This window comes from Aptenodytes patagonicus, chromosome Z (assembly GCF_965638725.1).
Source record: "Aptenodytes patagonicus chromosome Z, bAptPat1.pri.cur, whole genome shotgun sequence".
In the NCBI taxonomy this organism is placed as follows: domain Eukaryota; kingdom Metazoa; phylum Chordata; class Aves; order Sphenisciformes; family Spheniscidae; genus Aptenodytes; species Aptenodytes patagonicus.
The window spans coordinates 40,309,424-40,326,676 of record NC_134982.1 but is presented as its reverse complement, the minus strand read 5'-3'; the positions used below and the strand labels follow the sequence as shown (position 1 = coordinate 40,326,676).

The window sequence follows — 17,253 nt, the reverse complement described above, 5'->3', positions numbered from 1 at the left end:
CATTTTTTCTTAGTGTACAAGCAGATGCTGCCTATTTTGAAAATCATATTCATAAACAGAAATACCCAGAAAGAATATTCCACTGTAAACATATTTCTTATATCAGCAAGTATATCAGAAATGGATACATCAGATATGTTGCTACAGCATGATCTGTGTGAAATACCATCCAGTCTCACAATTTTATCTATAGTAGCAGAGCTCTGTTCTTAAAATCCCAACATCTGAATCACACACATTTCGTCTTTAAATTTAAAAAAAAAGGTTTCAATCAGCATCACGGTAAGAAGTGAAAATTTGCTAGACCCAGAGGCATTTTTCTTACATGTTACATATAACCATTGTAAACCTCATGGCATTCAAATGGCACTACCACAAAATCACTGTGCAACGTCCTCTGGACATGGGTAATCCTTTTTGCTGGAAGCCTTTCACGGCTACTAGTATACAAGCAGATATGTGTATAAAATCACTCAAGTCCACATCTGCAGAAGCACAGGGGGGTGGGTAATCAGCACCGACACCAGAACATTAAATCATTAGCAAAACAGCCCCCTGTGGCCTGAGGTTTTCTGTTTGCCGTTAGTCCAACAGATCTGTTTTCTCCCCAAGTGGCCCGGACTTTCAGATGAAGTCTGACGCCATTTACAGATGTGCTCAAATGCCACTCATGACACGGAAAGTGCAATGTGTACCACTGGAAAAAGAAGAGCTTCTCTAGATGCCGCGCTCCGGTGAGCTGGCCGCCCCATCACCCACTCCGTACGGAGATGCCCCTCTCTCTCAGGCCGAGGGGACCTCGGCCCGGATAAGGAGAAAGAGGATCAGCCCTAACACCTTCTGCTCCGCCGGCAGCCGCCCTCTGCGGGGGATTTCGCAGCCCGCCCCGGGAAGGAGAGCAGCGAGACCCCGGCCACGCCAGCGTCCGCGTCCCGTCCCCGCCTGTACCGCCCTCACCTGTGGGACCGCGGGTTCGCGGCCGCCCCGGCGGGGTCGGCGCAGGGGTGCCCGCGGCCGGCGGTCCTCCGCCGCCGCGCAGCGCTCGCGGGGCGGGTGTCGCCAGCCGCCCCCCCGCCAGTCCCGGCCGCCGCGGCAGACGGAGCCCAGCTGCGAGACGAGCAGGTCCCGCCGCGCCGCCATGCCCGCCGGCGCCGGCGATCCTTGTCCCGCGGCGGCGGGGCGGGCGGGCGGTGCCTCCGCGGGGCGCGGCGGCTCCCGGGGCGCCGTCCTTTACCCCCGGCTTTTTAGTTACTTGGTTGGTTTTTTCCCCGATATTGGAAGGTGCGCGCTGCCCCAAGGCAGCAGGCGAGGTTTTCCTATGTGGGACAGCCGAGGACCGGCTCTGCCCTCGCCGCCGCTCTCCCGGGGAGCCCCGACAGCCGGGCGCTCCGCGGGCCCCCGCGGACACCCTCCCCCCGGGCCCAGCGGCGCTTTGCTTCGACCCTGCCAAGTTCTTCATCGCGTCGAGAAACCGGATCACAAGTGTCCCAAACGCGGCATACGGTTTTTGGCTCGAGTTTGTCTGTATCTCAGCTTCCCCTCTAAAGCCTGAGGTTTTTCCCTGGTCATTTTTTAGGGTATTGTGAAAATAAACTCATGGTGTAAGTTAAGGTTACAGCACTCACGATAAACCTAATGGGAAGCTCCAAGAGGAAACCAACAATTCCCTCTTGAATTATGAAGACTTGAATCATACGTAATCAACACATTGAAAAGCAAAAGGTGAAAAACAGTAACTGGATTACAGCTCATGACAATGAACAACTCAACCTGTCTACAAGAAAATCAGTATGTGACCAGTCTATTAATTAAAATCTTCATGAAGTGATGAAATTTGGATGTAAACCCAAACTTTTGAATACTCAGGTTCTTGATCTTCCTATTCTTCTTCACATTCCTTCTGTATCTCTTTTTCCACACTGACAAAAAAAAATTGAAGGCGGAACCTCAACACCCCTTCAGCAGTTATCACTGCGTCCTGCAGGGTTGGAGCCCTGGAACACACCGAGGACCAAAACAAGCATCTGCAGCAATTACAGCCAGTTGTACCTAGTGTGGATTAACACAGCAGGCATACACCATTCTCCCTGTATTCTGAGTTTCATTTTGTTTCCAGTCTTCTGTATTTCCTCCAACTTCTCTCTCAAACCTCACTTTTCTTTCAGTTTCCATTTCCTTTTGTCCCAAACTTGCCCTCTTCCTGTAATAAATCCCAGCCTCCAGTTCTTTCATTTCTCTGCCCTGCCCTCTCATCCGCTTTTTGCCTAAAGTTTCTTTCGTTGGTTTCAGTTGTGCCACTGTATTGACTGTGAGCTCCAATGTCCGCCTGCCTCTGGAGTTTACCTGTATTTCCCATCCACTTACTCTTTCTAGATGTTTCTCCCATTTTCTGGTCTCTCCATTTCTAATTCTCCTGCCCAAGTCTCACCTTCCTCCATGGTGCCCAGCTCTCCCTCCTCCTCCCCTACACAAGAGCCCTGCCTTTGGACCACATTGTCTCAGTGCAGGAGCCTGGGAGCAGAGCCACCAAGAGCACCTGGGAGAAGATAATCCCACTGTCAGGTCAAGGACCCAGGCTCAGCAGCACCCCGAAAACCAGAGCAGAAAAGCCTGCTCAGCCCTGGGGTGTGCCTCAGGGCCTTTTGAAACAGTAGCTGTTAAACTTAGCAGTGGTTTCACAGGAACTATTCTTTCAAAGACAAGGAGGGTAAGAAAACTGCTTCCAGCCCCCTGCCAAACACAAGTTTCTACTTCTTACACTGCTTCTATTTTGTCTTTAGACTTCTTACATTGCACTTCTTACATGGTAGGCCTTAAAAAAGCATTACAGCTTCCAGTAACAGAATGCACTGCTAGAAATTTTAGGTGATGAACAGCATGTTCATTCTTTTCCTAGCTACACCTTTTAAGGTATTATTTTAAATTTTCTCAAACAAGTAATCCTGAGTCAGCATAGAAACTTCCAGCTCAATTTGCTAGTTTCACCAATGTTTATAAATGAAATAAAGAAATGTTCTTTCAATAGGACATATCAGTCACTGTTACCAGGCCCACTCTTCATACCAATCTGAACCCTGTAAGAAACCTGAAACACATGTATCCCAGCACAGGCAGATGCTCTGGACTTTGACCCAGACATAGCTAGGTGTACATATTCCTCTGACTGCAAGCATTTTCCTAATTCCAAATTTCTGCCATTTTTTTCTAAGTTGTGCATCTTCTTTCAGACATGAGAAATTCTCAGTCTTCCCTGGAATCAAGACTCGCCATTTGTAATCTAATACGAAGACCTAAAAATCTGTTCTGCAAAGCCATACAATTCTCATGCTGCAAATTCTCACACCCAACCCCCCAGCACTTCACTGATATGAAAACACATGTGGTGTGTTTTCTAACAGACATTTTAGTGGTTCAAAGTCCACATAACTATCATGTACTCTTATCCTGTTACCTCTAGAAATCAGAACTGCTGAGATGTTTTCTCCTGCAGTCCTACTGCAGAATATCAATCCTATTTCTACAGACTTACCTTAAGATCAGCGCTATCTTGCTTGTCCATCCTTTATGCTTCTTTTTTCATAAGTCCTATATTCCCAGTGTCTAAGCTGTCACTTCAACAGCAGTGTGGCCAGCTCAATTCTTGGATGCCCATTAGGAACAACGCTTCACACCTCCTGCTTTTCATGTCCTAAGTGAAATGCAGACATGTCAAAGTATGACTGCATTAATTCATGCATAACTTTCCATTGTTTTTGAAGTCCAAACATCTCCTACCAAAAAATGATCTTAAAGGATCGTAATACGCTTAACAGAAACTTTTACCAAAACAGGAATGGCTTTGTTTTTGTTGTTTCCATGGGTTGCCTGTAAAGGCATAACCATCCAGATACTCACTCTGTTCACTATGTTCTGTTAGATCATACCTCCTATCCAGCAAGTATTTTAAAATATTTTTTCCATCAACCATGGTTAATCAGGCAGGATCTACTAAAGGAGTGTCCAGATTTTGGAATGAAAAAGCCAAAACTCATCTACATCTTATGCACTAATCTGCTTTAGAGGGAGCTTCCAGTTTCATTGTTTCATCATCTCCAAACGCACTGAAGACACTGAGTTTCGTAAGACTATCTACAAACTTTTACCTTTCCCTTAGTGCCCTAGCAGATCTTCAAGAACTGATGAAGCAGCAAAGACAGGAGCAAGGAGTGAAACTGGTAAAGACTGCTTCTAGATTTCTCCCCCGTCACATATCATTACCAACAAATCAGCCTGCCACTAGGCTTATTTACCTTTATCTTCCAACATAAATAAAGAAGTCTCATAGGTTAGTCCAACACCGAAGGCTGGCGGCAGGTACACTGAATACACACCCATCAGATGATGACTGTTTAAGGTACTGCTTTAGCATGCTGTGGAAAGGCACTGTGGAAGATTAGTTTTCTTTGTAGCGCAAACCTTAAATCTTGTTTACCATGCAGATTCTGGACTACAACAAAACAGAATCTTCTGCCTTGGTCTTCCCCTTCAACTTACAGTGTGTAGAGGCAACCTCCTGGAGTGAGCTTAAGTCATACTTTATTACTTATTTCACACTATGCGAATATGCAACGATTATTCCAGGTCTGACTGTAGTAAATCTTCCCTCCTGCTGCCCACGGCACACTGATCTGCCAACAAATGCTTTCCCAAGAAGGAGAACATGACTTCCCTCATCACAAATAAACTGATTTTTTCATTTAAGTTAAGGATGACAGAACCCAGGCAGGCATATGAATGTCCATCAGCTAGTGGTTCACATGATAGATGCGCTTCAACAGGAGGCAAGAATGAGGACAGTCTTGAATATTGAATTATACACAGCCAGGATGCCGCGTGTTCTTATGGTGGTTTTTTAATCAGATTATTCAGTGGTTGCAACAAGTAGTTACTGGTATCTGAGCATGGCTCAAAATCCTTCAAGGTAGTTCAGACATTGTATTTGCATGAAGAATTATTCAAAGTCAACAGGACTACCTGCAGAATTTATTCTGTGAGAAAAACTGGCTTTTAAATTTTTTTTATTAGAGTCTGTAAGTTGCCGGGAATGTAGTGGGGTAGGTTTTGTCAGCTTGATGGTCACAGTCACAAATAGCCAACCATCAATTCTTCCAAAATGCGTTCTGTAAATACCTTTGAAGTCAGTGCAGACCCAAGGAACAAAATAGGATGCTACAGCTTAGTCTCATTACAATCATGAATAGTTTCTGTGCTTCTAGTGATAGTCCCATGGAAACCAACATACTGCTTCCTCAGGCAGGACATTACTGTCCAGAATTGAGAAATAACATTTCAGATGGTGTCATTGGTCTCTATTACTCAACTTACTTAATGGAGGTAGGAAAACAAGTGAAGAAGGCCTAAGAGGACTCGGTGTAGGAGTGTGTCTGGCAGCTTTAAAATGTAGTAGTCTTCATCTCTTGAAAGAAACCCTTCACAGTGATGGAAAAGCACAATGTACTTTGGTAGGGTAACAATCATGGAGACAAGCACGAGGATGATGCAGGATCGAAGGATAGCCACTTCAGTTGCTGTTCTTAGCTCAGTATTAGATGACTCCTCAGATGATATGTGTAGCTAAACAGTAACACCTTAAAAATTTTCTAAGGAGCCTTTCTTGAGCGTTAACACAATCCTTGCTTCTAAGAATAAGAAGTCTTAAGAGTTTTGTAGAATAGTCTCAGGGAACACTGCCTCTCTTCAGTTTGCTCCGTCATTCCTTGTATCCCGCAGGCTGGCTAACAGATTTTTCAAATGTGTCATCTTTCAGAGTACTGATAGAAGATGTGAACTCTGACTTGTCAGCTCCCTGGCCTGGGTCAAATGACAGGCATATGGATTCTTCAGTGAGACTTTCTCCAGGTGTGACCCCAGAGCTTTCAAATCCTCATTTTAAAACTATTTTCAAAATCTGTTCTTTTCTTTCCCACCTTTTTTCATACCAGATACAATGTATCTTTCCCACACGGACTATACAGAAGGTAAGAATTGGGAAGATGGAGGTTTGTGTTACTATTCACACTCAAAGACATGACAAAGCAAATGCTTCAAGCTTTAGAGGAGACAAACAAAAAACTTGCTGCTTGAGACTGAAAAAAAAGAACCTTATCCACATGACCTCTTTATTTTGAGCTAACCTAAAACTTTTACCTAAAAATGAAGGGTTAAACAGCGATGAATGTACAGGGAGCGCTGTGCTTCACAAAGGAATAAGGCAGGCTGTCCTTTAGTGACCCATGGCTGGAGGCAGGAGGAAAACCTGAAGACACTTATTGGGGCGTCCGTCAAGTATGCTGAGTACACACACTCTCAGAGTGGAACGCACAGAAGACATAAGGCAATGCCAGATTATCCAGTGTGATAAGATGGGCTGATTCACAGAGAATAGTATTGTCCCAGGCCAGCCTTCCAAAGGCTAGGGGCAGCTGAAGGCATATCCATGTTCATGTGACAGTGTGCCTTTAAGATAGAATTGCTGACTGCTCTGCTGGCAAGTCCAAAGCACTTGGCTGTTGGGTTTCACAGGCTGTCCTAGCAATTGTGGGGTTCGGGCAAGGGCTCCCCATCAGGCACAGCCTGATGGCAAGGCCATGGCACAAGAGGCAAGTGACCATATGGATTCACCCTATGAGCTGCATCTGGTCTGCAGGGCATCGCTTTGACCACTTTGCTACTGTCAGCTAGGCAGGGCTCTGTTACGATTATTACTGCTTTCAGGCTGTGTTTCGAGAAGCTATCACATACTACATAATAGAAATACGCCGTATCACGAACCTTCAAACTGATTAACTTGACTGTTTGTGGCTGACTGCCTAAGTTTCACCTTTAGGTACCGAGATTTCTAAGAAGAAAACAAAGGAAATTTAAGCTTACTTCTATTTGGCAAATTAAGAAGTTTATTTTGGATTTCTTCTCTGGGCCAATCACCCCTTTCTAAAACAACATTTTTCTGCTACGACCCAATGTCTTAGCCTTTACAAAATTTTTAAACCAATGTGTTTGCTAATTGCTATATTGTGTTTTTAAATGGTAGTTTTTAACATCACAGAAATCAGTATTGGCAACCGAAATCATTCTTTTAAATACTTGCCTCATATGAAAACACCTTATGTATTTTTTCTTTCTGAGGAAAAACTGACCAGCCTAGTAGAGGAAATGAGTTTGGTTGCATCCTTGGCTCAAAGTGGTGTGACTGATTTTCTTTTTTAAATATGTGATCAGAGAGACCTTTGTTTTTTTACGAAAACACACTAAAAATACTGTTAATTGTTTCCTTGACTACTTGAGACTTAAGATAAAAAACCAAGGACCTGTTCTTGTAAACGCTAACAGAGTTACTGCTCACTACTGTGAGCTGTCCTGAAAGCATAAATCTTCTATAGCATGAGTACACTGCATTTAGAGAACCGTAAGTCACAACAGTACATCTCAAAAAATCAAATTCCACTACTTTAACCTGTAGTAAAACAGCACCACTGAAATACAGAGATATTCAAAATCCTATCTTTAAAGGGCAAAGTGTTTCTAGTTTTCCCTACTGAAAAGGAAAATCTAATAATGCGCTTTTATCACTCTCTTAAGTCAATGACACTGGTAATTGCCACACAATGTGGTCTAAGGAATTTGAGTAAGTGTTTTGATTGCTGAACTCATTATTGAAATGACTTGTCTTTATGAATTAGCAATTCTGGCCTCACAATAATTCAAGACCACCCTGACAAAGATAAAACAGAAATCCCAAAATGATTTGAGATTGGAGTAGTTAGCGCTGACAAGTCCAGGATATTCACAGATAAGCTGCACAATATAAACTGGGGCGGGGGGGAATGCATTGAAGTGTGGGTACCAGAATCTGTCTCACAGCTCAAAATACTGAGAAAGAAAGAGAATGGGGAGCCTATTCTACCTTTTATGCTATTCACTGGCATAAAAACACGTAGGCACTCGGTACCTACTTGTTTGACTCAAAGGGACTCCACTGACCAAGCCGTATCCTTAAAACACTTTGGGCGTATATGCATTGTTTGTATGGACTCTAAGGAAAAAATACATATTGGGCATCAAAACCATAATACTTTCTCCCTGAAACCTTGCCATGTCATAGAAATTAAGGGATTTTTACACTCCAGGTTTGATATTACTAAGCACGTCCAAAGTATAAACATATTTTGCTTGTTAGCCCATACCTTTCCCTCTCATATCATACTATATTTCACAATCATACTTTAGAATTATTTTTATGGCTTCAATTTATACAATGAAAAGCTGTCTTTGGTGTCTCTGTATTTGTATATTACACATTTAGAAATACAGAGGTTTGTCTGAAGTAGGTTTTCCTCTTTTCAATCACAGGTTTCTCCAATTCCTAAAAGGTAAAAGTAGAAAAACTATTACGGGATACACAGATGCAACATTCTGTGATTATCTGATCAAAAAACATTGCAGTTTACAACAGATAATCATGAAACCATAGGATTTTGGTAGCTTACTTTATGCCAAAGTAGTTCTTACATAATAATTGCTTTTTATGCAATCAGAAACAAAATTGGTTTTTTAAAATGCTAGGAAGTAAAAGAAACTGAAAGCAAATTCCATATTCTACAAGTTGAAGCATCAAAAGGAAATACCCACTATATAGCATCAGGCTTCAGAGAGAGGACGTTTGACACTTCGGGTAGATCCAATGGAATTAAATACTGTGTGTTCCAATTTAATTAGAAGAGCACTGTGCACTGCTCAAATGAAGGACATTACAAAATTCACCTGTGCAAGAGAACAGTGAATAGATGTGGCTCATTTCCGTTCATAGCTCTGCATGAAAAAACTTTCCTCTGGCTTACACTTCACTGAAGATAGTACAATACTATTTTTGTTTACTTTTCTCAGTCTCATACTTGGTAAGCCACTTATTTCATCATATTCCAATCCAAACATGAACCCCGGGTATTCATATAAGAAAACTGGAAAAAAATGTAATGTTTAGCCAGTCCATATCCCTTCTTTCAAAAATTCACTATTATAAAAGAAGACAAAACAAAACCAGGAAAACTACCATCCACCACAATAATTCTTAAAAGCAAAATAAAATTACAAACAAAAATTGGCTTTGCCTCCATCCTCCTTTCACAATTTTTTCCCCTGGGAATGGTAACATATTAGTAGTGAGAAAACTATTTTTTCCTTCAGTAGTGAAAAAGTTACGATCTGTATGGCTTTAAGAGAAGAAAGAACAATGATTTTTAAGTCCTTAAAACTAAGAAGTCATGAATGCTGTTTTTTTGACCAAGAGCATTTAAAACATACTTAACTAATGAGTTCGCTTACAAATGAAGTATCAATAATTAAAATACACTGTTTGCTACATCAACATCAAATTCTCTAAAACAAAAAGTTTGAAATAGGAATTTTAAATAAGCAACTCTTTAATAAAGACTACTTGAAAAACTCTATTTGAAATTTCCTCATACATTTCAAATATGTTACCTACATACAAACATTTAAACACTAGTTTCTTATGAATCAGCACTTACCTTTTTCTTCCCCATATTTAACGAGTACATTTCAAGTAGCCTTCAGCCACCGACCGAAGTTTCCATCCAACAGACAATCAGATAAAGCTTGCTTTCCAGTTGTAACTAATGGAAACAGTGCAAGAAGTAGTGACAACAAATTCCCATGCGTTAAATCGATAGGTTTTGGGTTGTTTGGGGGTTTTTTTGGGGGGGTGGAGAGAGAAACAAGAGATGAACCAAAAATTCTTGACAAAACGTTTTTACTGCAATTATGCTGAAGACCTCGTGCCACCCTATAATCAGGAACTTGTGACTTGATCTGCCTTTATTTATGTATCACGGTAAGGAAATGATTAACATTCATGATGTCACTGCTCAAATTTTCAGTAGCAGTTCAGAATAAAAGCATACCCAAAACATTTTCCAGATTCACTGTAGTTTACTGTGTATGTGCATTGCCACCTAGAGAGTCAAGGTTATAACTGTAGGCATGGAAATAAGCCAGCCCAAGCACACCAGATATTTTGAAATCCTTCTTTGAACGTGAGCTTTGCTATACCGAACAATGAGTCTGTGCAGCTAACATCTCTTGTTGCAGCTGTCATCACATACTGTCACAAAAATACACGTGAATTTCCCACAACAAATCTGCCATAACCAGAACTAGCTGCCAAATGCTGGGCAGTAACTATCTTTGGTGCTACCCAGAAACATACACTTGCACCCTCTTATTTTCTACACGAAGGATCCTGTGGATTTTCCAACTACCCATACACATAAGCGTGTACTTTTTTAACATCCATCAAATTCTTGGCCTTGCCAACAGGAAAAAACATCAAGCAGTAACTGTCAAAACAGTGAGAAAACCAATAAATTTACTGTTGATCACCATATTCATATTGTAAATGCTGCTGTGCTGAAGATGGAGCCAGTGCTGAAAATACTACTTCATGTCACTGCTCTGCTGGCCAATTATCCCTGCACTCATTTGCTACCCTACTACTACTTCATCATCACCTATCTTCCATTCTCCACTTCCTTTTTTTTTTCCCTTTCTTTCTACCACAGTCTACTTAGCCAAGACATGATCATCAATGCAGCCTGTTTTTCATAGTAGTTCTTCACTTTCCTGATTTGGACTCAGCTTTAAGCTTTTCCTGGAGCCTTACCTATCTCCGGAACCATAAATATAGTGTAGGCCTTCAATAAACACAAATCAAACCATGTAAAACAGGCCTTAGGTTTAAAATGAGACAGAAAATTTATGAAGACCGACATGCCGGTAATACTACTTTGCTGTTTAAATCTTCTCTGAAACATATTTAACTCCAGCATTTCACTTCTCATCAGAATGCCCATACCCCTCCAGATGCAACACCCTTATCAACCTCAGTAATATCTAGACGATCTCAGTGGTTACACTGTACATTTTCTTACTCTTTTGACAGGGGTTCTTCCTTTCAGAGAGGGAACATTTTAGAGAAAAGCAAACTCCCAATTACCTAGAGAGAATATAAACAATTTTTTTCCTGAAAGTTTAAGAACATATCAAGTGAAGATTGTCAGTTGGTAGGTATTGTGCTACTCCTGAGTTCTCTTAGAATTTGTGCTGACATTTTGTTACCTCAAAAGAACATTTTCTTCTCACTGGCTATGAATGTACATATAAATTAGAACATCTTAAGCTTACTTATAGTTTATGTACAGCCCTTGAACAAGAGCTCTCTAGAAAAATGGAGTCGGAAGACCAGTGTTTTGGTAGCCCACAGTAGCGGGTAGTGACACATGGCATCTGGAGACACCAGACACTGAGCAGTGACATGTCTTGATCACACCTTTTGACAGCTCTAATGCAAAGTTTATGTCATCTGTCATCATTCCCCCTTACCTCGCCCAGCCTTTTGTATAACCCAAACTCTGACTCATTTCAAAAGGTTTTCCAAAGCTTTTAAATTTACCTCTATTTGCAAACAGATGAATGGAAAAAATTAATCAGCTCAGCAAATGCTCTGAAAGTAGCCGTAACATTCCAGCCCATAACCCAGAGCCCACGACTGGAACAAGCTAAGAGGAAAGTGCTTGCCTACAGCATAATTGCAAATAACGTAAACATACGGCCTACAACATAGTGCAAGCTTAATTTGTTTTAAAGGCCTTATTTATTTTATTATGGAATAGCTCAAATATAATTTTAAAGACAATAACAAAACCTCTTCTGTCCTGTGAATATAGGGGAGAGACAGATTTTAATGCTAAAATGCCGTCTATTACTGCATACCTACTGTATATGAAGCTCCAAGCAGATTTTAAGCAACTGAAGTATGTCTGCAAAGATACTAGCTAATACTGCAAAATACTGGATCCTGAGAATACTTGATGCTGTGAAATATTCTAAAAACCACATATAGGAATGCATATATTACCTAGGGTTAAAAAAAAAAAAGCAACACCCCCCCCCCCCCCAAAACACCTCAACAAATTAATAAATCTATTTCCTCACTAATTTATTTTAGTTATAGTAAACATGTAATAGCAATTACATTCTTGCCAGAAAAGGAGATTATTTTTAAAAACTCCTAAGACAAGTTGATGTATTTGGACTTAAAAAATATAATTAAAAATATGTGAGAAAAATAAATATTGTTTAAATATGTATCCAGCTAATCTGATAGCAGGTAGAAGCATATCCAAACAAGCACCATGAAATGCTTGAGTCACTAAGCCACCTCCTTTCTTCTGTGGGTACTAAGAGACCCTAACAATCTAAATGAATAAGCAATGAACAAGTACAGGTACCTTACAGCACAAATACTGAAAAAAAAGTTTCCAAATGTTTACTAAGAAGGCTCACGAGCTGACTATTTCAAGCAAAAACACCTAATAAAATGACAAAGTTATAGAAGCAACAATCTTAAGGAATAAAGTCAGGAACTTCACACAGTAATAATCCCAAAGTTTTCAAATACACGCAGGCAAAACTTTATTGTCCTTTAGCAAATACATTATTTTAAAAAAATAAAAAAAAAAAAAAAATCACAAGTTGCCTTCTTCAATGATGATTCCAGAAAAAATACAGTGTTTGCTATCCTTAAAGACAAATTGCATTTGCAAAGCCTGGCAGTCTGCCCATACAACTTCAGTCTATTATTAAAGACTAGTATTTCTAATTGTACTTCAACTTGTAAATAAATTACAAAAGACAAACATTAAGTTCGTATTTCACAGCAAAAAACACTAATTCAATGAACTTCCGTAAAAATTTTTTGCAAGATCCATAGTCTCTGCAAAAACTACACCTCAGTCAGTTAAGTTTGAAAAAGTGTATGTGGTTACTTCTATATTGCATTAACTTCTCTTGACACATCTGCGCACACCTGCCATTTTGATGCTACTGACAGGTTCAGTGCTAATGTCACAAAGAGTAAGAATAGCATTAACTTGAGAATGGACCGAAAACCTAAAAGCTTGCTCCCACTGCTTTGGGTAATGTGAAAAGGAGAAGGTGAAAAATCTTTTTTGTAAGGAGAATGGGAACAGTGGCAGCTTACAGAAGAAAAGATCCCCTTTTCCTTCCCCCTCCCTGCCACACTTGGTTTTGGTTTGCATAGAAAAGGGAATGTTTTGTCTGGTTTTGGCAGGCTCTTATTTTTTGGTTTAGCTATTACACAGAAAAAAAACACATTAAAAATCACCACAGCTTGTGTGCTTTATGATAAATTCATATGATAAATATTTCACTTTCAGCTACCACAGTTACATCTTTTTGTTCAGGACAGACAAAATGATGTTCCATTTCCTTTCGGCATGTAACATATCCACCTGTTTCTTTTAATTGCATCCCAAAGTTCTAATTTTCCGTAGTCTTCTTTTAGCCTGCCTTCATGTTTTCAAGCATTCTTGCTAGACATCATAGCCTTCTCCACACCGTACACCTCCAGACAGCTTACTATTAAGTACCTAATAGTGATTATCCCATCCACCTAAGACAACTCAGACTTGCTTTTGCAGACTGACATAACACTGTTTCTTCAAGAAGGCAGAAGCATGCTTATTTTTCTCCCAAGTAGAAAAAACTTGAATCCAAATGGAAACAAGTTTCCTGCGAGTAGATGTAGAACTATGAAACAATTGATCAGGTCTCCATTTCAGTCTCCATGGTATCAGTCCTTGAAGGAGTTTTAGCTTCTGGTGGAGTCTCTCCATCTAGGTTCTGAATATCAGACAAATCAATAGTAGGCAATGGTGCTCTCCAATACAGGAATGAGTTATACTGACAGAAATCATCTTCTTGCTTTGAAAAGAGACAAATAAACAAAAAGGCAACAAAACATTAATGTGTATCACAGCAGTAAAAAATAATAAAAAGAAACTTTTATAGAAGAAACTAAACCAAGGAGAGTTACTCAGCTGTTCCATGTTAACAGTTCTTATAATTTTATACAGAAAAAATATGAGCTATTTCTAAGGAAAACACCATTGAAAATCTCAACCAAACCACAATTTAGTTTTGTCCTTTCAAATATTCTTGCAGAGAACTACTGTCCAACCTCTGGGAAATACTTCTATAACCCTACCAATTTCTTCAACTTGCAATTCCTGCATAGAACGATACTGTAAAACTTGTGCAATTACTGGACTTTGCATACAAAAACTGTTCACTGTTTTTTCTTCTCACAATGGTATACAAATTTCATGCACGTTTAGAAGCTGGTATTCAGAAGAATGTATTTAGCTGTTTTACATCAACTCAGAGGATGACACTTGCAGGAAAAGTACAGCATTGGGTAGTGTTTCTACCACGTTCTGTTTCTTCTTTTCTGTATCTACGTTTTGTGCTCAAGTATACATGAGAAAAATGAAGATCTCTTCTAGGGGCAGGGAAAGCCAAGTTTAAGAACTGGTAAGTAGTACAAGAAAAACCTTGAAGGAACACATACTTATCTACTACTTTACTCTGCAATTACACTTTTTTTTTTTTTAAAATCTCTGTTAGAAAACACACTGTTTGTTTATAACCACGTCGTGGTTATAAAGAGTGGCCAATCTGTGCATGTTTCTATGGACATGATACACGTAAGAAGAGGAATTCTCAAATCATTCCTTAAGTCTTGAGCATGTACTTTCTTCTGGTACGTAAAAACACTGAATGCTGCCACAAACCTAAAATAATGCATTTCCATGTAATACTGGTTTGTATTTTTCCTAACAAAAACCAGAATTTTTAAATATTTTACTTTAATGTCTCAGCTGTAACAGGTGCTGCAGAAGTATTTTTGACACATAAACTGGTATAAACGTTTTGGTATGGCTTTTGAAAAATTTCATGCTTTGTCTGTTGGCTCTGCAACAGAATTAAAAAAAATAATATTCAAAAATTTGAAGTATCATCCCTAAATGCTCTCAGATACTGGAAAAATGATGCTTCCCCCTCCCCAAAACAGAGAAGTACATAAATTCACCATACTTTCAATTTAAAGAATACATTTTTCTATTTGTTACCACACAAACCTCTCATGAACTACAATTTGTTGCACTAGGCAACCTGTTTTTACTACAAAAACCCCTGCATTATTCAAGACCTGTAATAATTGAGAGAGAGGTATGAAAGACATTTCATAGCAGCAAGATGGCTGCATGCCTGTAGAGTACTACTAAAGTGAATTTGCTCACTAGGAAAAGATTGTCTTCAGGGAAAATTAAAGAACCAAAGTTCCCATTAATTGGAATTAAGACCAAAACCAGTTAAATGATATAATGCCACAGGAACAGAAGGATTGATTATATGGAAACTGGAAGAAAGCCAAACTGTAAGTAGTTGCACACATTTGCATAAATATTCTTGTAAACTGAGATTTTTGTACTGCACAGCATTAACAACAAAGTACGAAAGAGAAAGTGAAGACTTCCCAGTCCATACTCCAACTCAGGCAGTGTCACTCACACAGAACTGTGCAAGGCAGGTGGCTCACAAGTTCTTTGAAAAAAATCTCCAACAATGGAGTTTCAGAAACTGTCAGCTACCCTTACAAATCCTTCCCATGTTTAATCTGAACTCCCCTTACACTTTAATAAGAAGTTACTGCTCACACTGTGAGAGCTAAGTACTTAAAGTGAGAACACCCCTGTGCTAGATGCTTTGTACGCACAGAATAAATGACAGCATTCTTGTTTCAAAGAGATTATAATCTAAAACCTCATAACCACAAAAATATGCATGCTCAAGTCCATCTGACCTTATTAGACTTTCTGCCACTTCATATTACTGGATCAAATACTTCAGTGTTATTTACAAGGTCCAGGTGGGAGAAGAGGTGAGTTTACATATATCAAACTTCTAGATAAGCACAAAATTTGACCTAGCATTTTGTTTTTGCAAAACCGCAACTTTCTTAGTACCATAATTTGTTTTCTGCCTATTGTGTAAAACGTGGTCAAGGCCAGGGATAAGAATGTACGTTGTTCGACGTTAACCAGAAACGCTGGAAGCCAACTGCGCATTTCAATACATCCTGATCATTAAATAACCAATCCCCTTCCCCTGACCACCGCCTGCACTAAATGTTTTAGTTCAAAAATAGCTCTGCTATCATTATTAAATGCCCATCCCAAACAAAAACTTAAGAAAGTTGTCAGATACTGTAGTCAGCCTGACCCGCAACCTCGAAACAGAGACGCTATCAAAATAAACTCTTCAAGCTTCCACCATGCTGTTGAATGGGGATGTGACTGAAGACAGACGTAACTAAGGTGAACTCCAGACAGGCTGTTTCCCCATCAGTTCTTCTATGGCGGGGAGGGGGGGAAGGCTACGAATGTTACTTCTTTTGCATCGTGGCAAGAAAAACGCAAAAAAAAGCTTTAAGAGGCCCACGACCGATTAACACAGAGAGGCACAGAACGGGCTGCGAGGCACCGACCGCTGTGCTGTGCCTGGATAAGGCCCGGGGGACTCCGCCCGCACGCTTTGCTGATCCGCACGGCCCGCCAGCCCCCCCGGGGCGACACCCCCGCCCCCGGCTGAGGTCGCGGCCCCACGGTAACGCCTCAGCTGCCAGCACCACCACCCACGATTTTCTCTCCCTGGAGGCGAGCGGCTCGGGCCCGCTCACGGCGGCACCGCGGCATCCTCCCCGGGAGGCCTCCCACCGCCCCAGCCCCGCTCCGTTACCTCAGCAGCGGCGGCCCGCTCTTTGCCCCGGCCACCACCGCGTCCCTCCGCCGTCCGCTCGTCCTGGGGCGCCGCGGGCCCGCCGCGCCGCCGCCGCCTGCCCCCCGCGTCCCCCTGCTCCCCGCGGGGGCTGCTCCCCCGCAGCCCGGGCCGCTTGCCCGGCGGCGCCTCAGCCTCCTCCAGCTTCCGCTTCGGGGCGGCAGGGCCGGCGCTCGCCGCTTCGCCCCGGGGGCGCCGCTCGGGCGCGGCAGCGCGGGGCGGCGGCGGCGGCTCGCGCAGGAGCCGTTTGATGGGCACGTGACACACTAACGGCTCCGCGCGCCGCTTGGCCATGAGGGGGCCGAGCGCCGGCGGCTCCGTGGAGCGCGCGTCCCCCGGGACTGCACGCACCACCGCCGCGGGGAGGAGGGCGCATGCGCGCCCCGGTCGCCGCCGGCGGCGGCCCCGCAGCCGCCCGGGGGGGCGGGGCGCTGCGCTCGGCCCCGCCCACCGGTGTTGAGTGACGGGCGGCGGGTGGGGCGGGCTGCCGGGCAGCGC

General features: G+C 41.9%; 2 protein-coding genes across 2 annotated transcripts in view; both read right to left on the bottom strand.

The window, feature by feature from the left end:
• The window catches only part of TRPM6 (transient receptor potential cation channel subfamily M member 6), a 96,949-nt gene extending 87,221 nt beyond the window's left edge, over window positions 1-9,728 (bottom strand). The window contains exons 1-2 of the mRNA XM_076363118.1: window positions 9,567-9,728; window positions 3,530-3,688 (exon numbers count right to left, since the gene is read on the bottom strand). Coding sequence (XP_076219233.1) covers window positions 3,530-3,559 — 30 coding nt within the window. The 5' untranslated portion in view covers window positions 3,560-3,688; window positions 9,567-9,728. The remainder of the gene's footprint in view (window positions 1-3,529; window positions 3,689-9,566) is intronic.
• Window positions 9,729-12,503: 2,775 nt separating this feature from the next.
• On the bottom strand, window positions 12,504-17,068 carry CZH9orf40 (chromosome Z C9orf40 homolog). Its single transcript, XM_076362656.1, has 2 exons — window positions 16,717-17,068; window positions 12,504-13,839 (listed from the first exon to the last, which is right to left on the bottom strand). Exons 1-2 carry the CDS (start codon window positions 17,047-17,049, stop codon window positions 13,681-13,683), a joined length of 492 nt encoding a protein of 163 aa, XP_076218771.1. The 5' UTR covers window positions 17,050-17,068; the 3' UTR covers window positions 12,504-13,680.
• Between the last annotated feature and the right edge of the window lie 185 nt (window positions 17,069-17,253).